Here is a 23,919-nt window from a genome sequence, read left to right on the forward strand (position 1 = left end):
CCATCGGTTTCAGTACCATAGACTTTCCACAGCTGTACAGGCACATCACACATTGGCTTGGGAATTTAGTCAGTACTCTCTCTTAAGGGATGATCAATCATGTGTTTCTCTCTTTGTTGCGAGCTCTTCCCTACAGGCCTATGGGCAAGACTTGGTTTACTTTTAGCCCTTTACCTAGTAGTCCCCCTTTGTTCTGTTCTGTTGGGCAGGTGCCAGATGCTTCACCTCACTCTAGAGCCTCGATAACCTCTCTTGATACCCCCATTTCTTCCTTGGCTTCCCAATGGCAACTGCCCTTGAAGCTTTTCCAGCAGGAGTTTCTGTCACAGCTACTCCCACACATAAACCAGAAAATAATGGAGCTAAGATACTTGTGTAGGGCTGACATTCAGCAGACTGGCTCCCAGGCATGCTGGCAATTACAGTACGTAATCTAATTAACTCCAGCTGTGAGACAGAAGCTGTCTGCCATTTTGCAGCCCTTGTGTAATGAGCTTGCTGCAGCTTAGGCAACTGACTTTGAAAAGCAGCACATCTCACATGACAAATAGCTCAGGTAGAGATGCACCGGGAGCTTGGGGTTACTGGAACAGGCATCCCTTCTCTGCTGCTTGAATAAGGATCAGTCTGCATGGGAAGCTCAGCCTACCATTGACTACCCCTTCACTGCTCTTTGGTAAACCAAAGGACTTAATTTTCCACAGCAGTGTTTAGTTTTCACCTTGCAAATCACCAGAAGTAATACAAGAATCATCTGCTGTCTCCAGGATGGACTCTGTATCTTCTTTTCTGAAAACACCCTCAGCTTGTATGTCCCGGAAGATAAGGGGAGAGTTAGTGAGGTTCAGGACTGCAGTGAATGGCTCTGTGTCTACTGCCCCATCCCACCAGGCCAAACCTCCCACTAAGAAAATTCTGACAGTGTCATCGAGAGAGTCTTTATCTCTCTAGCTTTTGCTACAAACAAAACAGTCGCTTTGAACACAGCACCATCTTGGTTTATGTACGCACGCTACGTACAAATAGGTAGAATACTGCACCTCTGGCGTGCTTGGAACTTTAGTTCCATGCTTTTCCTGATCTTCTGTACCTCTTTTTTCCCTTTGACAATTGCTTTCTAAAGCTTCTTCATTGTAACATGCTTTCTCAATGGTATGTTATGAATGATCTTAATTAACTAGTTATTTAGTAAGAAGAAGAGGAAGGCACGTACAAGTGAGTACAGTTCTCTTGTACATCAGCACTTAGTAAGCATCCTAGTTTGGTTTGCACAAATGCTTCAGTTGCCTTCTCAAGGCAAGAGAGTTGGCGCGAGGTGTACTTTCTCATCCTCACACTTCCTGTAGCATCGTCATACAAGCACAGTTCCCAAGAAGCACAGATGACACACTGCACCACCAGCATCTTTAGTATGTTTATGAAGTAAACATGAGTTGTGGAGGATTTATGCCATTTAACTATGGCAGCAGATTAGTTATGCAGACTTCCAGTCAGTCAAAGCCTCCAAAACAGTTAGAAACTGTTTCCCTCCGCTGATGATAAAGAGAGGCTAGGCTTTCAGTGTAGGCACACTAGGCTGGCCCTTTAAGAGCGAGATACTGTGAAAGGTCCTCTGTGCTAACAGCACAGACCACTCATCCCAAGTTACACAATACCAGGTCAAACTTGAACCTTGCACAACTTTTTGAGATCTTTTTCCCATTTTAGACAGAGCTGTTTGTTAGGCAACTCAATTAGCTAGCCCCAGTGGAGTCTGTCTTCCTTTGCAAAACAAGCAGCAGCTGACATACTCAGTAAGAGCTACACTTCACATTGCTGTAGCTTTCAGAGATCAAACAAACATAAGCAAAAATTTTCTTACCTGACCTACCGACTTGAGAGGCCATGACAGCAACGCTGAATTAACACTAAACCAAAACACCGAGGGACAAACATAGTAGAGCAAGCAGCTCACTCTACTGCAGCATGGTAACTAGGTCTTTCCTTGGAGGGCACAGTTAAATTGGAAACAGGCACAAGCTCAGGATCTTGCTTGCATGCTCATTAGCATCAAACATTCTCCATCTGCAGGCCAGGTATAGGTTTCATGTGTGAGCTCCAAATTGATGGGAGATTGTAGTGCCTTGAATGCTAAAACACACCTAGCTTTTGCATCTCAGTAGGGTTATTCCACCTCCTTTGAATTCAATTACTTTGATTTTCTCATCACAGAGCCTGCGTGCTTCGCTTGGTTTCATTTTAAGGACCAGAAAGGTTGGGATTGGTCTGGAAGTGGGCCTTCCATTGCTGAGAGTCTCAACGAGTTTGCACAGTCAATAAGGTTAATGAGTAAGGCAGGCATAAGCAGTATTAAAATAACTTGTTTGTTTGTTTTGGATTCATTTAACAGGCATATTTTTTTTAATAAAAGACACCAGAATGATTTTGGTAACATTCATTGGAACTACCTTGAGGACTCTAGCCTGTAGAAGTTCAGTGAATGAGGATTTCTTAAAATTGGGGAACTCACTTTTGCTGTTAAAAAAAAAAAATGCCCTGTGCAAACCCAATTTCTGTTCTATGCAAACTTGAGTTAATCAGTATATTTATGTTTTACTGTGTACTTTACATGTTACAGCAGTTGATTATAGCAGTAATTAACCACAGAGATGCAACTTTAGTGGACATTCCGAGGTGCTGCTAAAGTTAGGTCACATTGTCCCTATCCTGAGTTGATTTGGATTTGGGGAAATAGAAGGCAGTTTGGCTTTGTCTCCACCTACGTTCTGTGGATTTTTTTTTTTTTTTTTTTTGATAGCCTGTAGAAATCATGGCAGCAGGCAAAAACCAAACCAAGCCAGAAAACCCACGACGCCAAACCTAGAATTTGTCCAATCATTTCCATGCAGGATTTAATAAATACTGGACAGATATCATAGCCAGTGACTGGGTCTCAAAGTTTGAGTGATCAGCTTGCTCTCGGGTCAGGAACATGCTTGTAGTCAGTGTGGTCATCTAGTGGAATTAGAGGGAAATGCAGTTCAGTTCAAAACCTGGTGGGGAAAAAAGCCTTCATACTAAAGTAAACAGGATTTTCAGATGCAGTAAGCATCATAATGAGATAGTAAGTGGCTCCAGTTCGATTGGTTGTTTGTTGTTCCCCCCCCCCCCCCCCCCGCCCAGTGGTCAAAAAGGTTCTTCTATTAGAATTGTCTCCCCAGATGATGAAATACTATCCTTTTGGCATCAATCTCTATGTAGGTTGTTAATGCAATGGTCTGGGGCATAGGTATGACTTTTTCAACTTCTCGAAGTTAAACAGTAGACCAGGAGATGGCAATGTTTCTCATGCTTCTAAATGACTGTGTGGTGCTGTAAATAGAGCCTGCCCTGGCTGGAGGGGGAAATCTCATAACCCCTTTTGGGATGCTACATACCTGCTGAGAACAGGGAGAGATGCTCTCCTTAGAGCTACAAAGGGTCACCTGTGCTGAAGCTTCATGTTTACATGCTATTCCTGCAGAGAAGGTCCAGATAAAGTAATAGGGACAGCGATAGGTTATATCTAGTGGGAGTGATGCACTTGTCATCATGCTTAATGGTTGATGAGCTGAATTGGGAAAGACAAAGCAGAGCAGGTTTCGGGGGGTATCACCGCTCTTTCTCTGTATCAAGAGATGAACATCTAAAGGATTAAAATCAAGGAGGCACTGGATTTTAGACAGACCCACAGAATCATTACAGTTAGTTGGTACTAAATGTAGCAGTCTGGGAATCTGTTCTTTCTGTTTGCATTCTTAGTTTGTGTTCTTGAAGAAATGACTCAAGTCTTTCTGGGCCTTAGCTTCACCATTAAAACAAAAACTAACTTTTACACTCAGGTTGATGTCAGTGTGATCCAGACAGCCTCAGGCAACTCCCCACTGCAATCAAAGCAGCTTTTTAACATTTAGATGGTTTGTCCACAGAGATCCTCCTCCAGTGTGTTAAGTCTCAACCCTGATGAAAAAGACCTGAAGTTTCACTTTCTGTAACAATGCAGACTGTAGGAAACGAATGAAAAAAAAGAAAGCTTCAGGCAACTGAGAAAAAAGGCATCTGTGAAGATGGAAAAAACCCAGTGACCCTACTAGTGAAAGTAACAGGATTTTTTTCCTATTGGCATCACAAAAGCCATCTTTGGTTGGTAATGCTGAGGCAATGCTGCTCCAGAGATAACTGCGCAAATTGTAATTTGGGTATGACAAAGTGACAGATCATTTGCACCACTATTGATCATGTTCTCAACACATTCTTAAAATGATGCCAAAGCACAGCCAATGGCTGTCTCTAATCTACTTCAAGGAAATTTTGGATTGCTAGGTAAAATCACTGGCCTGAAACTGGTGGAGCTTTGGAGTACCCTGATCTAACATAAGCTAAACAAAAATTATTCCGATTTGCACTTGGAAAGTCATTGCTTTTGCAAGTACGTCTGTGCTGTGCTGGTAACTCAGTATGTAGCCTTTTTCAGAGAGCGAGTAGTATTATGATGCACAGTACCTACCAACATGAGACAAGATGAAAAAAAATTCTGCACCACTTGTCCTACAGGATCCTACGTCAATTTTGCAGCGAGAGGGTGCTCAGACTTCGACAACTGCAATCTACTAGCATTCTCTCATTCTGGTGGTATGCTAGTTAATTTTGACACATCTGAAGAAACACAGTATGTCAGTATTTTTCTGGGAGCTGTGTGCTACTGGAAGTGCCAAGGGACATCTGTAAGGCATTTTGACTCATCTTTGAAAGAAAGTTACATGGTTTAACATATAGCTGAATAAATTAAGTTTTCCAGGGACTGCTGAAACAAAGCAATTAACTGTAAACTGGCTTTTATTAATGGAAAATGGAATGCTTCATTAACAAACATTTTGAATGGGATATGAACAACACATTACAAAACAGATGAATTCACATTGGATTGAGTGACATAATATGGCAGCAGCTTAAAAAAAAAAATTACACTTACAGTAGCCCATAAGTTACAATAAATGGTAACCCTGGGTAACATTTTCAGCAACATTTCGGTTGCCACCTTGCATCAAAATTTAAAACACATTCAGTAGCGACGGTTGAAACGAGGATCATTAGGTCTGTTTGCTCTCTCCTGGCCAGCAAATCCTTCTCCTTGCATTCCTCCTCCATGCATCATCTGACTTTGGTTGCCACCTTGCATGAAACCTCCACGCCTAGAAAGCGATTCAGACATTTTAATTTTCTCTTGTTACTCTGGTAGTCAGGCTGATATAATGGGTGTTCTTTTAAAACTTTTTGCGTGATTCTTCTCTCTTCAGTAATATGCACTACATAAAAATCATGGGAATACTTTATTATTCCTTGACATTCAAGTAACAAATCAGATAACTGATGCTCCCATAAAATGTTTCTTTAGCCAATTTAAATAGAAGAGATGCCCCTTAAAAGGGAAACAAACACTTTGCTCTTTTTAAAGTTCTTACCCTGACATGCCTCCACGATGCATCACATGGCCAGGTCTGCCTCGACCTCCACCTAAAAAAAGTTCAAACGCTTCCTTTATATCCACACTAATAGTTCTACTTCATCTGCAAGGATAACAACGCCTGTATTTTCTGCTTCACGCAGCCCAACTCATGAGCTGTTGTGCAAGAAGCGTACCTTGCCATCTCTCATGATCCCGTCCTATCATTCCTCCATCCACACTGCTCTGCCATGAACGATCTTGATGTCCTTCGAACTTTCGACTGTGATCTCCCCAGTCACGTCCATCCCTGCCAAAGTATGCAATTCTCACATTAGCCAGAGCATGCAAAATAGATTCAAGTAGAACAACTATTAATTTGCTTTCCTTTCAAAGGGCTGACAGGATGGTGCTTCCAACAACTACAAACAGAGGAAGAACCACTACCCTGAAAATATCAAGCTTTGAGAGTAACGTTAGGAAGAATTAATTGAAAACATGAAGACTTTCAGATGTGAAGTTATAAAAAAAAAAAATCATGCCAAGATGCATGTTTTAATGCACGTGGCAAGCTGAAGGATCTACTCATTTGCAATCCATCCAACAGAGAACAGACTCAGGTGAAAGTTGAAGAAACACAACTGTACTTCCAAAAACTGCATCCCACTTTCACATATGGAAATACTCCTCAGATGCACAAGAAAAAATATGTTCAGTTAAGTGTACTAACCGTGATGGTGGGGGTATCCCTCTACTTTCACTCATTCTTCTGTCAGATCCATAGCTACCCCAACTTTCCCGAGAGTCTCGTGAATGACGGTCTGGTCCTCCATGGCGCTCATCTGGATAATGCTAAAAGGCAAAGAACACTTACAGGACTGCCCAAAAAAAGACTCTCTGTTTAAAGTTGCTCAGCTGTAATTACTCAATCCCAGAATCGTTTAGGATGGAAGGGACCTCCTGAGATCATATAGTCCAACCCCCCCTACTCAAGCAGGGTCAGCCAGGGCAAGCTGTCCAGAACAGTTTCCCATCAGGAGTTAAGTATCTTCAGAGCTGGAGACTTTACAACTTCCCCATGCAACCTGTTCCAGTGTTTAACCACCTTGACAGTTAAAAAAGAAAAAAAAAAAAAGTTTTAAAAAACCCTGATTTGTTTTGTCTTCAGATGGAATTTTCATGGGTTTCAGTTTGGGCTCATTGCCCAGTCACTGGGCACTACTCAGTAAAGCCTGGCTCCATGTTCTCTATACCCTCCCTCCCATGAGGTATTAATGCATATTGGTAAGAGAACCTGTGAGCCTTCTCTTCTCCAGGCTCAATCGTCCCACCTCTCTCAGCTTCTCCTCATACAAAAGATGTTCCAGGCCATTACTCACCTTTGTGGCCCTGGACACTTACTCCAGAAAGCTCTTATCTTGTACTGGGGAGCCCAGGACTGGACACAGTGTGCCAGATGGGTGCCGAGTAAAGATGAAGGATCACCCCCCTTGACCTTCTGGCAACACTCTTCCTAACGCTGCCCAGGATGCTACCGACCTTCTTTGCCAGGAGGGTGCAATGCTGACTCATGGTCAGCTTGTTGTCCACCACAACTCTAAGGTCCTTCTCTGCAAAACTGCTTTCATCTGGTTGGTCCTAACCCTGTACTGCGGCGTTATTCTGCCCCAGGAGCAGGACTTTGCATTTCCCACTGTTGAACTTAATGATATTCTCCTCTGCCCAACTCTCCAGCCTATCAGGGCCCCTGAATCTCACTGCTTAGCAATCAGTAAAGGGCACTTGAGAATTCCCTGACTCCACAACATTAATCTCTCACTCCTTGAATATGCCTTGAAGGTCCTTTCCCCAGCCCTCAAAAACATGCAAACTTGTCCACTAGTTTTGCTGTTATTTCCACGCAACCTCAGAGCGAACTTTATGTGTACTTTGTACTTTTGCCCTTTCTACACAATCTTTTGGAATACTCTACACCTTTTTGACACAATTCACTGTTATGATTGATTTGTATCAGAGTAACTGTAACTTTTATAATAAACAAGTCTTTGAAAGGTCATCTTGTTAAAGAAAACAAGACAATCTGGTTATCGATACATATTTTGGGAGATATCATTTAATTATTAACTACTGAAATTTAATCTGACACACTATAGAAAACCAGGTTGTAAGAAGTTAAGAGGTTACTGTAGCTTTATAAAGCAACTCACTTGTCCATCCCGATCTCCCATCATTGTCCTTGATCCATCTCTCCTACAAACAGACAATTAAAATCAGATCATGGTAATAAAATATAAAGCAGTCTATAAAAATCCATCTATATAACAACACAGATGAAAAATCCTGCTTCCCTGTAGTGCCAACATTATCTACAAAAGGCACAAACACCTGCAACATATGGAAACTATGACACATTTTGGATTCCTGGAAAACCCAGTTAGTCCTAAGCTACAAACCAGAATATTCTCGTTAAGCTGCTAGGTGCCTACAATATTATTTAGAAATTTTTTAGAATCCTACAAATGTGTGAAACAGTATTACAAGCAGAACACACCGAACAAGCCTGCCAGAAGGTTTATGGCACAAGATAAAAGCTACTGAAGTACGTGTCCAGGGTCACGGCACAGTACTGATCTCTTCATGGTTGTATTAAGAAAAAGTCCACGGCCACCAAGCCACACTTAAAAAATAAAATGCAAGCCACACACACACACTAAAGGCAGCAAAATGTGACATTAAATACATTTTTGTCCTTTGATTTCAGGCAACACAGTGGAGGGAGGTAAGACACCAACCTGTCTATTGAATGGTCTTGATAACGGCCACGATCCCTGTGATCAAAGTCATGGAAGCGATCCTGGCGACTGAAATCTGAATGGTACCTATCATTCATTGCCATTCGTTTTGCCTCTGGCCAGTACGGATCATCTCTCCTGAAAGAAAGAAAGTACCCATTTTAGTCATGATAACAACTTTTGATATTGTTCCCTCCTTCCAAACCAGAGAAAGGGTAATTAAGTTCAAAAGAGCGCTGAAAAACCTCAGAAAGGATAGTTTGACTGGGGCATTTAAACATGATCATCCCCATGCAATCAACAACTGCTGATGAATGGAAGCTGAGGGCTTATGGATAGCTTTTTACAGCACAGGCTGATGAGACACAACCCAGCAGCAACGTTTTCCACTTGCAGCATTTGTATTTGCTGGCTTTACCTGCCATCTATATCATATGGTCTTCTCATTGCAGACCGACGTTCTTGTTCGTAGCGCAGTTGCTCATGCTGGCGTCGCAGCTCTTCTCTTTCTCGCTGAATGCGATCTTGTTCTCTTCTCCTTTCGTGCTCTATGTGCATTCGTTCTCTTTCCAGCCTTTCTCTTTCCATCCGTTCTCGTTCAAGACGCTGCCTTTCAATTTCCAGTCTCTCACGAGCAATCTCAAGCCTCTCCCTTTCTTCTCGTTCCCGGATAGTCTGCAGGTGCTGCTGTCTCTCCCGACGCTCACGTGTGCTATTTTAACAGAAACAAAAGGTAACAGATCTAACACTTCAACAAATAAAGGAAGTTAAAAGGAAAAAAAAAAAAAAAAAAAGAAAAAGAAATATCAAAAATTAAAACCACAGCGACTGCAAACTTGTGTCAGCTCCCTGAAATTATACCTGGGTGGGTGGTGGGAGGGAGGGCACGGAGGGAAGACACTCAGGATATACATGAATTAATTAAAATATCCAACTCTGAAGAAGCCAGAACGGTATGCTGGATAATATGACTCCACTAAGGCTCAGAAATCTACCTGTGAGAGAAACTTTTTCCTCTCCAGTAACAATGATGAAAGCATTTAGGTAAGTAATACAAGTTTTGTAATATGTGGAAAATGGGGAATTCAGGACAGTTTTAGCAAGGAATTTGAAGGACAGCCATTACCACCTTTATCCTGTACTAAACATCTTGAAAACAAAAATAAAACTCCATCAGTAGTAATTATATACCCGAATTAGATTCTTGACTAAGATGATATAATGTGGAAACTTTGAAGGGTTGCTGGAAAATCTCCCTATAGACACAATGTACTTAAATACAAAAATATTTGTTTTGTTTTATTTCAAACACCACGGAGACTTTGAATGCTATGACAAGAAAGACAAGGTCCTACTCTGAGACTCAAAGACAACTTTTCTCCTAGTCTTTCCCCCTCTATATTTGAGTGTGGGAAGTTTAGAATTATCATTTCACCTCTACTGTAATGCATGCTCAGCTAAGAGAACAGGATAATTAAAATCAATCTAAAGCACAAAAGTCTACAAAATGGGACGAGAACAAAAAACAAACTGCAATTTTTCTTCCCAAACACGATTTCAAGCTTAGTATTAGCAGAGTCAATAATTGGAGCTTTCCCAATTCAATAGATAAGTGATCCACAAACATGTAACAAACCACAAGTGTAAACCAAATTAAACCCCTCAGTCATTTTAATCAAAAGAAAACTACATTCATTCCAGAAAAAAAAAAAAAAAAAAAAAAAAAAAAAAAAATCAATCAATTTCACTGTTGCTCTTACCGGCGCTGCTCTGCTTCCCTCATTTTTCGCTGTGCTTTAATTTTGTCAAATGGCACAATGCCTTGTCTCTCTCTGCTCTCTGATTTGCGGTCCTGGCTCTTAACACTCTGTATATAGTATTGAAATAAAGAAACTTAATGGAGTATATTTATAAAAAGGACAACTATCACAATCAATACTCTAAGCTCTTTTCATTCATACATGTCACGTCTCAAAACTTGGTCCTCACATTTCTTTCTAAAAGAAGAAAAATGTTCTTTTTTTTTATCATTACAGACACACCATATATTAACACAGTAATACTTACCTTCCCACATTTGTTTGGCAGGATTTCATTGCTGAATATGGTATCAGCTGTATGAAAGGTACTTTACTAATCAAGATCTAAATCCACATTACAGAAACTCTAATTGGACAAAGCGGTAAGACAAGCGTGGGTTACACGTAGCTTGGCAGGATTCAGTATTTGTTTCTAAGGAAAACCGACACGTCATGTTTCCCATGCAGAAACCTTACTTACTCTGTCTTTTGATGCAGTTGATGTTTTCACACTGATAACAGGTTCTCCTTTGGATTTATCCATTACTACTGTTCTCTCTGTTCCTTTACTTCCTAAATAAAGCAGAGGTTGAGGAGAAAGAGATGGAAAACACAATCAAACTACATAACCTATACTGGTCATTGCTATGCCAGAAGTTATGTTCTCTAAAATGTGAAAATGGGCATTTAACCCTCTTTTCAAAAATTATTTTTTCACTACAGCTATTCCAGGTGCTTCTGTTAAGGATGACACAATGTCAAACACCCTCCCTCCTGCCTCTTTATACCTTCTGGATTTCCAACTAAGAACCTGAAATAATTCTAGATCATTGGTAGTTGTTTGAAAAGAACTACCTACATTAATTATTCATACTTCACCATATCTTTTACTCTAGGAAAAAGAGAATAGCCAAGTTACCTGACTTAATAGTTTTAGGTTGATCCGATGAACCAGACTTCAGTTCATCTTTATCTTTTTTCTCCTTTTCATCTTTGTCTTCTGTCTTTTTAGGATCATCTTTTTGGTCAGATTTCTCATCCCTTTTAACACTGCCAGGTCTATAAAAAGATATTGATATAGTTTAAACTAATACAGAGTAACAGAAAAAATTAAAGGAGAATGCTAGCAAACAGTAACAAAGTAAAATTTTGATGTGATAAGACGGTCATAATTAAGATTTCTAAAGACTTCCTTCTACAACTTCCTACACCATAAAATACAACAATCAGACCATACTGTGCAGTTGTCATAAAAACACGGCTATGATTCAGATGTCTCAACTGGAGGCAAAAGGAAAAATTCACACCACCATGTGCTTAATGCCCAAAGTTTCTTATACAACATGACAATTATGAAGAACCATTTTTGTCAGGCAACTAGGTGAAATAAAGGCAAACACTTCTCAGCAAATAGCATTTAATAGCAGTTACGCCTCAAGAAGATAATTACAGCAAAGGACGTAGTGTCTTATTCACTCAGTGTCTTTTTCAGCTACTCTCAGTAATGCTAGATATAAAAAGCATAGCGCTGAAGACAAACGTGTCTGAAAACAGGATCTTGGACAACTGATCTTTTAACTGTTTGAGACCACAACCACCTGAGAAAGCCCTATTCCAATGGAAAAAAAACAAAACAAAACCAAGAAACAGCAACATACTGATCAAAATTCTCAAAATGGCCCTTCCTACAGATTTTATTAAATGAAAGCACCACAATCTTTACTAAAAACCAAATATAGCTAAATGAAGATATGCTTGAAAACACAACTTGCCAATGCTTACCTTCAAGCACGTAACAGAAATGTGTTAAGTTAGGTACTGAACATCAAAGTTTAACTTGAGGTCAAAGTTGGAAAAATGCATCTCTCGCTCTTTTTGAACGTTTGCCACAGAAATTCTTACTGTAACTCTGTTCTTCCTGACAAAATTAACATAGACCGAGGAACAGCAAAACACCTTTGGACAGAGAATTTTTAGAACAGTACCTTTCACTGACTGTTTCTTTCTTTGCTTCATTCTCCTTTTTTTCACTTTGCTTCTTCCCAGCAGGTTCATTTTTTGCCTGAAAATTATTTTGCACATCATCAGCTGAGAATGTGGTCTTGATCATTTGTACAATCTGATGGTAATGGGATTATCTTTGGGGATCGGTACTTACTTTTTCTACAGAAATTATTTTCCCATGTAACTCGGTTTTGTGGAGGTGAGTAATACACTTTGTGGCTTCCTCCGCTGTAGACATCGTAACAAAGCCGTAACAGCGAGCACCAGGACTGCGAGCATTGGTGACCACTTTTGCACCTACCACCTTTCCAAAATAAAGGGGTATTGCACTCACTGTAGCAAATGCCCATCATTTAACAGCAAGAACTACAAGCTCCATTTCTACTGTTTTATTCCTGTCCATCATCATTCAGGAAACTTCTACAAACACAAAATGAGCATTGTTCATAGCCAATCATGCTTCTGTTGCCAATGCAATGCTGCAAAATCTGAACCAATAGATGGGAGCCAGAGTGAATTCTGTTCTGAAGAAAGCCCATTTAAAGAAAAAAAGGCTAACTTTCCATCAACAACAACATTTTGCTGAAGTATAACAGAGTAAAAACCTAATAAAAATTAGAAAAATTTGTAAGCCAATTTCCACCCACATGCTAATGCTAGCTTAACTGCTAAGTACCAAAATACCATCTCCTCTCAAAAAAGTGTTTTCATGTCACTGCTAAGAGGCATAACCCACAATGTTATCTACAATCTTGTTTAAGAAACAGGAAGTTTCCTCAAAAAGTCTAACTTGAGAAAGCCCGCATTAAAACATCTGTTTTCATAACTGGTGCTTACTTACACTCATATATTCAATACAGCTCCCTTTGTTTTACAGAAATCAATCATATTTCACAGAGGTGTCATATTTTAAAGTACAACTGAATACAAAACATACTTTTGAGCATTTGATTTATTGCAGATTTAAATCTACTTCTAGGAAGCTTTGCCTCTGCTAATACTCCAAGGAAAATATCAGTAATTTTCTTTAAGAGACTAAGCATTACCATGGCATCTAAGCAGAGACAAACACGAGGTTGGCTGTCACATTGTTTTTAATTACATTTAGAATTTTGTGGTACACCTCTATGAATCTTCCAGGTACAATTCTGAACAAATAAATGGAAGGAAATTATTGCATTTTTACTTTTATGAGGAACATTAAAAAGGTTTTACTAGTCTCATGACTTTCAGACAAACTTGAAGCTGTGCTACACTTAATCCATTTTTGTACTTACTTCCAGTGGGTGAAGATACTATACTACAGCACAGGAGACAGAAGTATACGTAAGCAATCATTGACTGTTTCAAATAAAGGACCGTAAATTCTATATTTGTTTGGAAGTCAGTGACAGAATAAAAAGGCAGTCATTCAGTGAGTACTTCAGCAATTTTCTTCCTTGATATCCCACAATATTTTTGATAATTTGATTCCTTTCACTGGTATTTGTAGTGACAGGAGCTTAAGAAGTCTTATTAAGACAGTTTCAAGTGAAAAAACCCCACAACAAAATCAGACCAAAACAAAAAACCACTTACCTTCCCGTATCTGCTAAACAGATTCTTCAAATCTGTAGCTCTGGTAGTGGAAGCCAGTCCACTCACCCAAAAGTTTCTACCAGAATTGCTAGCAGTGCGACCTAATTAGGAAGACAAACAAAACCAAAACATACCCCAAATCCTAATTATTTCAACAACTGCTTCTGAATTTAAAAGGAGCAGTTCCACAAATCTTTTATTTTTTTAAATCATAGAACAAATGAAATACAATGCATAACATTCTCCCCCCATGATTCACTTTCCTGAAGGCAAGTAGTATGACAAGTCCAAAAACTTTGAAAATGGAACTACAACTTTTGACACATGCCAACAGAAGCATGTTACGTCATTCTTCGAGAAAGAAACTGGACCACGGCATCCCTGAAGTAACTGTGGATATTCAGAATGTGCCTGGATAGATCCTAGAAACTCTGCACTTATGGGAAGACAGAAGACCTGGTAAAGAGTTGCAGGAACTCTCTTAGTATCCGTGTAGGTTCATGCCTTGCCCTCCTGATCTCCTCGACTCCAAAGGAATGATGATGTGATACAGATTAACTGTACCTCTCAAGTGAAGATATTCACCATAAAGCAAGCAAGAAAATGTCTCTCCTATTTCTGCCCACACAGATTCCAGTTTGGGTATGAAGCCTGTGACTTCAGTTACAGGAGTCAGAAAAGACCTGGCTTTCATTAACTATGCAAGAACTACAGAACACGTGTCAAATTTGGCATCTAAGCTGGAAAGATAATTTTATAAATGCTTATGTACTTGTGAAGTACATAAAACGCCAACATCTACTGATTAAAAAGTGTTCAAGCTGAACTCCCAAGTTTTAGCATTTGCATTTCAGCATGAAGCACTTATGCAGGGATGCTGTTTCCAGTCTCCTTTGACATTGTCTTCACTCTCCTTTTATCAGTCTTGGTAGTGCTCGGTTCCAAGGCTTCAATGAATGGAGTGAAGCAGGTTTCAGTCCAGCCACCTGCTTCCAAACCATCTTTTTTTTTTTTTTTTGTGATATATGGAATTTCTCAGAACTGCTTTCATGGAGGGGAGACATTTCTTTCAGAACTTTTCTAAAATGCTAGTTTATTCAGGTGTCTTTCCATCTCTTACTTCCTGCTAATCTTGATCATCATCTCAAACCTGAGCTTAGCACTGAGAACATTGTTAATGTTTATACAAGCTCCCTAGGAAAGCACGCAATCATTTGTGCTAATCTCTTTAAAAAAATAAAAGAGGTCTTTCCTATAAAAGAGACTAAGTCTACATCTGTCATTTTCTAGTCTCAAGAACTGCATGGACAAAGGTGTGTCATGCGTACAAACACAAGGGAGATACATTGTCTTGGTGTTTCAAAAAGCTGAGCCATAGGCTTTGATGCTTTTACTCCCCATGCTTCCTCTAGAATCTTAAAACAGCCACCCGCAGTTACACTGGCACCGGCATCCTGGAAAAAGAGAAAAATGAGCACTTTCTTCTTTCTTCTATTTTATGAACAATTTTTTAGATTATTTAAACTACTTTTTGAATAAGCTTTGATCAGTCTTAACATCTCCAGTTTTCGCCCTCCCATAAGACTTAAAGAGATGCTCCTGCAATGGTACTGCACTTCCAAGACAAAGAAAGACTGGGACTATAAAATCTTCTCTTAACTTAAAAACTAGAACAATGCAGTTATTAGGAGCCAGCTCCCAACTCTGGAGGCATCTTTCAGATATGGGTAAACTGACTGCCAAGTCCACCAGATTTAGGAACTCATAACTTTATTTTTCTACATTCGTATTAATACAGCTCTCATAATGCATACATGGAACATGGAAAACTCCTTGTCCTAAATAAATTTCCACATCTTTCACACAGGTGTGGAAATAGCAATGTATGAGCCAGAACTGACTTGTATATAGTTCTGTACCTTTCTTCCGGCTCAACTGCTTTGCTCTGCATGCACAGAGCGCTAAATAATCAAGTAGCTACCTCTCCCCAGTGCTATTTACTAAGGCAGAAAACGATTTAAACAAATGTTATGGGACACAGCACATCTTTTGCAGGAAGGTATGCAAAGGCAAGGTTGTTATCAGACACCCAAGTTCCTGAAGGCTATTTTGAATGCAAACTTCAATAGTTTTCCAAGTCCACAAAAAAATACTCTCAGGTCCTTGGGTAAATGACAGCACGCACAAAATACTCCTTTCAATATTCTGAAATAAGAGAACACAAGATTACAGATTGTAAGCAAGAAGTAAACAGATCCTAATGGAGCTGACTGTGAGGTCCAGTAGCTTGCACAGACATGTATAACCCCAGATCTTGGAAAAGGCAGCTGACAATGAGTTCAGTCTGTGTTGTAAAACCCAGTTAAAACCAACAAAATTCTTCCTGTCCAGCCAGTAGACAGATCTCATAATGGGTTTCTTTTCTAATACAGGAATTGCTGAAACTTCTACACTTACAGTGCTGAACTACCTGCTGCAGTATGTAAGAATGATGTTGACAGTCAGTTCTAGATTTTCTGCCCTGGTCAGATAGGAGAGAAGAGAGAGGTGGGGTAAGCTGCAGACTCAGCAGCCTGATGTATTAAAAGGAAGAATGATGAAAAGAAGGAGCAGGCACCTGTTGGTCAAGAAATTTTCATCTTGCTTATGATGCATATTTGCACCGTAAACAGGATCTGTGTGAACAAAAATTTAACGTCAATCTCATCTGAAGACAACATTAACCTGTAAGTTTCTGTGGTGTTTAAATTCGTGAACACTAGATTCCAAATTATTTCAGCAAAACAGAAGACAGTATGAAGAATCACAAGTGTGTAGTAAAGCAAACAAAATTGTGAAAGGCTCTTGACTGACTAGCAGCTGTTAGTAATCATCTTCAGTGCCATGAAGGACATTATTTGCCACTTATTAACGTCTACCTTTGAAGATCAAGATACAAACAAAAGGGTGCGACAGATTTCCTTAGAAAATGCATAAAAGGAAGAGAGGGTTTTTTGGCATAAATAGACTTAAAAAAAAAACCCAACAAAACCAGAAAGAGGTGAGTAATTTATGTTATTTACAACTGCACAGATTCCAATGCTTTTCCACTGAATATCCCATTCAATACAAAAACAGTTTCTCCAAGCAATCATTAAAGTTCTAAGTTTGAAAGGAAACATACCTTTCTCATCCTTTGAGATTATCTTTGAATCTCTGTCCTCCTCAACAGGGCTAAAGACAAAACACCACATTATTCAAGTCAGAAAGAAAAGTGACTAAACATAAATTATGAAAAAAGCTAAAAATGAAATACCTACCAGAAAAATATGTTGCAAAAGAAAACACACCTTTGTATACTTGATTTAAGAAATCTGACAAGAAATAATGAAGTCAGATTCTTAAACAGCCTTGTATTAGGAAGACATTTAGAAATAAGAGTAATTTAAGAAAACAACCTATGAAGGTTGAGGAAGGAAAGAAATCAAACCCTCTGTGTCTAAAAAAAAAAATATATCTGCACATAGAGAAATAAAACAGACTCTTTAGGAATAGGCTACAATTTCATCAGTCTCGGTGGCCAATTGAAGGAAACAGCTTACTCGCATCACTTAACGACCAATGAAAAAAAGATAGCATCTGGTCTATAACGGAGAAAAAACAAACCTCTTTTTCTGATCACCGCCCTCACTGGTTGAGGACTCTTTAGTAGCAGGGGATTCCTCAGAATTAGCTTTCTCTTCTGTTTTCTTGGCATCTTCTTTGCTATCTTTGGCTTCGGGACCTGTGCCTTTTTCCGCTGTTTCCCCACTAGAGGCTTCCAGGCCTTGGGAGCGTTTGCTACTCTGATCGCTTAGGGTCTCTACTACTAAAGATTCAGAGTCCGGTTTCTCTTCCTCTATTGTCTGTTCACTTGTCTCCCCTTTTGCTACAACTAAACGCTTTGCTTCCTTCCTTGCCATAGCTTGTGCCGATTTGCTGTCCAAATCTAAAGCATCTTCCTCCAACTGAGCGGCAGCAAGAGCGTCCTCTTCCTCTGCTAGCCTCTTGCCTGGCACCACGTTACTTGCTTCCTGTGCATGTGGCCGCTCCACTTCGGAAGTTTCTTCGTTAAGTAGTTCAGATTTACAAGTTTCCCCCAAAATGTCGAGTATTTTCTCATTTTCTACGGATTTAACAGGAATAGAATGGCACAAGATTTAATCACCAGGGAAATACAGCAATCACAAATGTGGAACTGGCATGGCTGCCACACTAACACCAAGAGAACTTCTAAGCTACACAGAGATTGGAAAACCCTAGTGTACACAGTGTTAAAAGTACTATGCTAACCGCTGTCTGACAAGCTACCAAATCAGCCCTACAATGTTAACAGGGAAGAAAAACGCCCCCACAGATTTAACAAAAACCTTCTGGCTGATCCTTGATATTCTTCATGAAATCGTTCAGCTCTGTTTCTTCTCTAGTTAGCTTCCAGAGTCCGAGATGCTTAACTGAATGTATCAAGGCACTGAGGGTTCAATTTTTAAATTTCTGTGAAATTCGTTTAGCAGACAGTCCAACATGAGAACTGGGCATCTTCTGATGGTGCATGAGTGTGTTTGCAGTCCAGAAAGTGAAAAGTATCTGTATGAAATTTCCATGAAGAAACTTTCTTCTTTCTTCTGTATCCAGTAACTAATCTTTACATTTTAACGCCCTACAATAAATATCTTTTTACTGCTTTCACTGCTCTCTACTTAGTAACAGAGTTAAGGTGTGTGCAATATCACAAGATCTGTTTACAAGTAGAATCTTTCGCTTTTAAACTGTGATTCTCTAAATCCGTTTATGTAGTTTAACAGGTTTTTAAACCATTTCATTTCACTGGAAATATTTCAAAGATGACAAGCATCACTTCACAGATCTGGGGATATGATTGGGTTTCCAATCTCTATGACCCTGCATGATCTGGATTGTCCATCACAAAAGTAATGCAAATTATGTTTGTTTCCTTGTTTTTTTTAATAGTTAATGGTTTAAAAAGTATTAGCTGAAAAGACAGGAATATGTTTTTCTTTAACAGTACCTGGCTCCACGTGTCGCTTCTCCATTTTCTGTTTGAGAAAATAAACAGAAAGAGGATTTTATAAAAAGTGTTTCTAACACAGAACAATAGCCTCCCGCCCAATCCTAAGATTGAAAACTACACTAATTCACCTACTACATTCAGCACTTTTTTTAACATCCACTGTACCGAGTATTTTACGTAGGTAATTTTTCTGGTACACTAAAGCCAAATTGAAATATCAGCCCTGATTGCATTCCGATATCTAACCTGGAATGTTAGAGAGGCCAATAAGGTATCTTTGTGTACCACATCAACTGCAGAGTGAAAAATAAGCCCAGCTACTACTTGATATAATCATCAGAAAAAAAAAGAAATCAACAGTACAAGACCATTTTTATTTGCCACAAAAGTGGAGGAAGTCTTGCTGGCCAACTGAAAAGTAGGGAAAAAAACACAAGAGCGTTCTCATTTGACAGACTGTATCCTGAACAAGATCACATATGTCTTGGATTGTTACAGCTTCATTTTATGGTCAAGTTTTCTTTTTTGCAGTATGAGCACAGAGTGAATATAGATAATAACAACCTGAAATACAGCTACATTTTCAATTTACCTTCATTTCAATGAAATCAGAAGAAGAGGCATCTAAATTGTTTTCAATTTCATCATAATCTTCCTAGAAGAGTAAAAAAAGGAATTATAGCATTTCTTACAAAAAGTAACATTAGCTTACAGAGAAATACTACTTTGTAATTCAATCCTCTAGCAATAATAAGAGAAATACTTTCCACTGAGATATCTCGATTGCTACTTCAGATTGTGACCCAAGAATGAGAAGCAACATATAAGTATTACTGATGACTAAACATCTTTCTCCAGTTACCTTTAATTTTAATTTCAACATGACATTGTCTATTTCAAAGTTACTCTTTGAAAATAAAGAGGAAATTTATTTCACATTTCTGTGATTACTGTACATAACATGTTTTTCCATTTTCCCCACTTTTTTAATTCTTTAGTTTCTAACTGAAAAAATACGTTAGAAATTAAGCTGACTTAGGTTTCTACTTTTCTGAAGGCAAAACACGTCCCAAAAATCTTCCTTCCTTAAGAGATGATGCTAAGACTCAACCAAAGCTCATCATCATTGTGATGCTTCACAACAGCTGTAATTTCAGAACGCCAGAAAACTGCCTTTCAAGTTAACTGCGTGTTGTCGTAATGACTCTGTTTTCAGAACTTAAATGACAAAAAGTTGAGACAGACATCACAGGCCTAAAATAATAAAAAAAAAACCCAAATCATAAGACGACAAAGAAGGATAATACTTTCAGTTTTGGGAGTGAACAGCCTAAAATAAAAAAAAAAAGATCCAAGGAAGGATCTGGGGAGTGAACATAACATATAGATTACCCTGTTCATTCAGTAGCAGCAGACTGTGCTGTCTGTGAAAGACACTGCAAGTTGCTCTCAAAACTAAGTCAAAAGCCTGGCAACGTCAGAACGTGATTAATCTCTATGTGAAACCTGGACAAGCTATGTTCTTTAAACCAGAGTATTATTTCCACAGAAAAGACTATCTGTGAGTTGAAAATATATTTCTCTCTCTCCATATATATAAATCTCTACGTGGCTTGGTGTATGCATATATACACTTAAACACATATAAATGCAAAGAGGGAACACTGAAACTAATACATTACTTTGAATTCCAGGCTTCTTTCACAGCAAGCAAATACGTTACTGCAAGGTAAAGGAGGTTGTGACCTGTCTACTGTGAGCAATTCAAGCTGCTGATAGGTCCAAGAACATTTATCACAAAGAGTAGCACATGAAAGCTGTTAACGTGAAATAGAACCCATATCTCATCCATGTCCTATATTCTATCACACTGAAATAATGTGCCCATGTATTACTGTGCCCATATACTTATTAAATACCTTCCGAAAATTTACAAAGACCTCTACTCACTCACCTCATTTTCTGTTAGCTGATCTGGAAGTTCTTTCATTTCTGCTTCGACATTGTCTTTATTATCAGACAAAGAATCGAGAATATTATCAGGACTATAGTCTTCTCCACAGTCTACAGCACTGCCATTATCTATTTCGGCTTCATCTAACACACTAATATCCATCATGTCAATATCTTGCAAGGTATCCAGACTTGCTTCGATATCCTCCTACAAAAAGAAAAATAGTAGATGTGTTATTTATTGTGGGTTAAATGATGCATATTCTTAGTAACACCAATCATGATTTCACTTACCTGACCATCTCTAGAGTTTTCTTCTAGTCCGTTGTCTTCAACACCTTCTTCTTCTGGTTTTCTTCCTAAAGATAGTTATCAATGAAGTGAGATACAGTACTAGATTTCATAACACGTCTACTCTTCACTGAATTATCTATTCAAAACTGAGTTTGTTTCAACAAATAATCATTAAGACACTGATTCAGAAGTCCAGGTCTGTCTAGATATAATGGAGGACGACTTGCAACTTGATACAAACAAATGGCATGAGCTTGAACTAGAAGTAGCACAGCTACAATTTTCAACAGCTATGGTCCTCTCATTCCACAACACTTCAATACCTAAAAAGACAACACTGTTGAGGAAGGTGTTCCATTTAAAAGAAACACCCTATGATTGTTAGAAAAAATCTCCCTCTTACCATTTAAATAGTTTAGATTTAGAATTAGTCTTCATTTGTAAGATCTTGGACACACAGATCGTCTTTATGCACACCTGTCACCAGCAAACTTGTATCATCATTCAAAACAACTGCTCTTTCTCTTTTTTTACGCTCTTACCTTAAAGTAAGCAGCTTAAAATTATGTTTCAGGAAGTATCTTTTTAAGAACTGGCTACGAGCAATTCAAATAAACTACACATAACATGACCCACACAATATTTTATGGTTTTGAAGCGAAATATACTTAAATCACTAATGAGCTATTTCAGAACAGTTTATTTTCAAAACAACACGCAGTTATAAAACGTAATAAGACACAAACAGAAGTTATACGCATTTGTGCAACAACGCTTCTAATTATTCCCACTGTAATTTCTTGCATCTAAAAATGTATCCTAAAGATGATGGAGGTTCAAGGGCTTCCACAAAACAAAGAAAATGTATATAGTTATGACAAGACAATTAGTACCCAGGGTGCAGAGTTCTCCACAGGAGCTTATGCTGCAGCTGCTTGCTCTGTACCTGACACACTTCTACACTCAGGGTCACAAGTACAGAAACATCTGCAACTTACGGTCTCATCTACAGGTTTCAAGACTTGCTAACAGAGGTATGGTTAGGTGTCATATTATCATTTAAACTTGTTATCACACATTCATGCAACAGAGTTTTACTGTTTTCCATAAGGAAGAAAGAAAAAGTGCTTCTTAAAAAATAAAAATAAACTCATTAATGAAACAGAAGAAATCAACATCTTTCGGCAAGTTCTAACTACATGGAAACAAAGGAAATGTATTTGTCTAGACTCTGTACCTTTGCTAGTTCTTTTTGGCATTCTCTTGTTGGTCAGTTCTGAGGACACAGGAATTTCATCAGGATCTCCTCCTTCATCCTCAATGGCCTATCGGAGACAGCAGCATGACATCTATTGCATTGTTTGTTGGTGTGCATTTGTACTGGTTTTGGATGGGATGGAGTTCAACTTCTTCACAGTAGCTTGTATGGGGTTATGTTTTGGATTTATGCTGAGAACAGTGTTGGTAACACAGGATTGAGTTAGTTATTGCTAAGCAGAGCTTATACAGTGTCAAGCCCCACCAGTGAGCAGGCTGGGTGCGCACAAGGAGCTGGGGAGGGACACACAGCCAGGATAGCTGACCCCAACTGGCCAAAGGGACATTCCATACCATAGGATGTCACGCTCAGCAATAAAACTGGTGGAGGTGGAAGCTGGTGGAGCTGCCATTACTTGGGGACTGGCTCAGCATCAGTTGGTTGACAGTGAACAACTGTTTTCTTTTACATCACTTGCTCTTCTTGGGAGTTTTTTTTTCCTTTTTCCTCTTCGCTGTTGGCTTTTTGCCCTTCCATTTTTTTTTTTAATTATTAAACTGTCTTTATGTCAATCAACAAGTTTTCCCTCACTTTTACCCTTCCAATTTAGCTGCCTACTAAAGCAGATAAGCGCTTTAACCGTATAAACCTGAGACTGACCACTACAGGAACTCAGGCACATCCTACAGTATTTTTTCCCCAACATGCAGGCCTACTAGAACCCATAAAAGGGTCAGGACCGACTACGCTGTTCTGACCTCATGGGAAGTCGCACATTCCGGTGAGGTGGAGGGATGGAGTCAGGTGAAGCGCATACAGAGGAACCAAGAGACGAGATACGGGAAAAGGGAACGTGCGTATATGCTGGGAGAACGTGAGAGGAAATCGGGGAGGGACGGGCGTACGTCAGGGACAGGGAACAAGGGGAAGTCCAGAGCCATCGCGGAGGGAAACCCCAGTAGCGCTCAAAGGAACGGTTGAGGCGCGGGCGGCGGCACGGGTACCCATATGCCGGAGCGCCAGCGGGTGGCACGGGTCTCTGCGGGGGAGTTCGGGGCGGTGGCAAGGAGCAGCGCAGCGGCGGAGCTGCTGGCGGTCGCCGCAAGGGCAGTGGCTCTACAGCGGTCCGAGGAAAGGGGCACGCTGGTGCTGAAGGACACCCCGCATCTCCCCAGGACCAGCGCTGGGAAGCAGCAGAGGGACACGAGGGTACGGCGCGGCAGTACCGGAACCCAGCTCGCGCTCCCCTCGGGGCCTCCCGCGCACGGCGGCCCGTGACGCCCGGCTAGACCCCCAGCGCGCATGCGCCAAGCGCCCTCTGCCCGTGGACAAAGGACCCGGATGACACCTCCCTTGCCCCGTCTCCCGCCGGGCTTACGCCTCACCTTTCTCAGCCGCTCCATGAGAACGCTCTTGTTGCCGCCGCTGTCTAGGTTACGGCGCTTGAGCTCGGCCCGCAGGTCGATGACTCGCAGCTCGCTCAGCCGCCGGGTTTCGGGTTCTGAACTAAGAGCCGCGGCCCCACCAAGGGATGTGAAGTCCCCCAGCCCGGCCGCTGACTGACTCTCCGCCATCAAGGCCCTTTCGATATTCCGCCTCAAGCCCGAGCGCACGGGAGAATACGGCACAACCAAGCAGCTAGCCTTGCGATCGCAGCACAAAATGGTGGGGAGGCCAAGACGCGCCGAGGGGAGGGGGGAAAAGCCCGCTACGCGCAGGCTCGGAGTGAT

General features: G+C 40.1%; 1 protein-coding gene across 3 annotated transcripts; it reads right to left on the bottom strand.

Annotated features, from left to right (window-relative positions):
- Window positions 1-4,836: 4,836 nt before the first annotated feature.
- SAFB (scaffold attachment factor B) lies at window positions 4,837-23,832 on the bottom strand. Of its 3 annotated transcripts, none has more exons than XM_086477713.1 (21): window positions 23,575-23,832; window positions 22,169-22,256; window positions 20,932-20,996; window positions 20,639-20,845; window positions 19,277-19,339; window positions 18,682-18,709; window positions 17,280-17,778; window positions 16,798-16,847; window positions 13,635-13,735; window positions 12,211-12,360; window positions 12,038-12,114; window positions 10,972-11,111; window positions 10,534-10,625; window positions 10,014-10,120; window positions 8,672-8,965; window positions 8,254-8,391; window positions 7,669-7,711; window positions 6,192-6,313; window positions 5,659-5,771; window positions 5,481-5,532; window positions 4,837-5,210 (listed from the first exon to the last, which is right to left on the bottom strand). In XM_086477713.1, exons 1-21 carry the CDS (start codon window positions 23,761-23,763, stop codon window positions 5,081-5,083), a joined length of 2,748 nt encoding a protein of 915 aa, XP_086333839.1. In that variant the 5' UTR covers window positions 23,764-23,832; the 3' UTR covers window positions 4,837-5,080. The 3 variants fall into 3 exon arrangements, with proteins under 3 accessions (XP_086333839.1, XP_086333840.1, XP_086333841.1); XM_086477714.1 differs by having other exon boundaries at window positions 5,632-5,771; window positions 8,254-8,388; window positions 10,014-10,111; ... (1 more) ...; window positions 19,277-19,335; window positions 20,635-20,845; XM_086477715.1 differs by lacking the exon at window positions 20,639-20,845 and having other exon boundaries at window positions 5,632-5,771; window positions 8,254-8,388; window positions 10,014-10,111; ... (1 more) ...; window positions 19,277-19,335; window positions 20,928-20,996.
- Window positions 23,833-23,919: the final 87 nt, after the last annotated feature.

This window comes from Leptosomus discolor, chromosome 24 (genome assembly GCF_034619465.1).
Source record: "Leptosomus discolor isolate bLepDis1 chromosome 24, bLepDis1.hap2, whole genome shotgun sequence".
NCBI classification, from domain to species: Eukaryota; Metazoa; Chordata; class Aves; order Leptosomiformes; family Leptosomidae; genus Leptosomus; species Leptosomus discolor.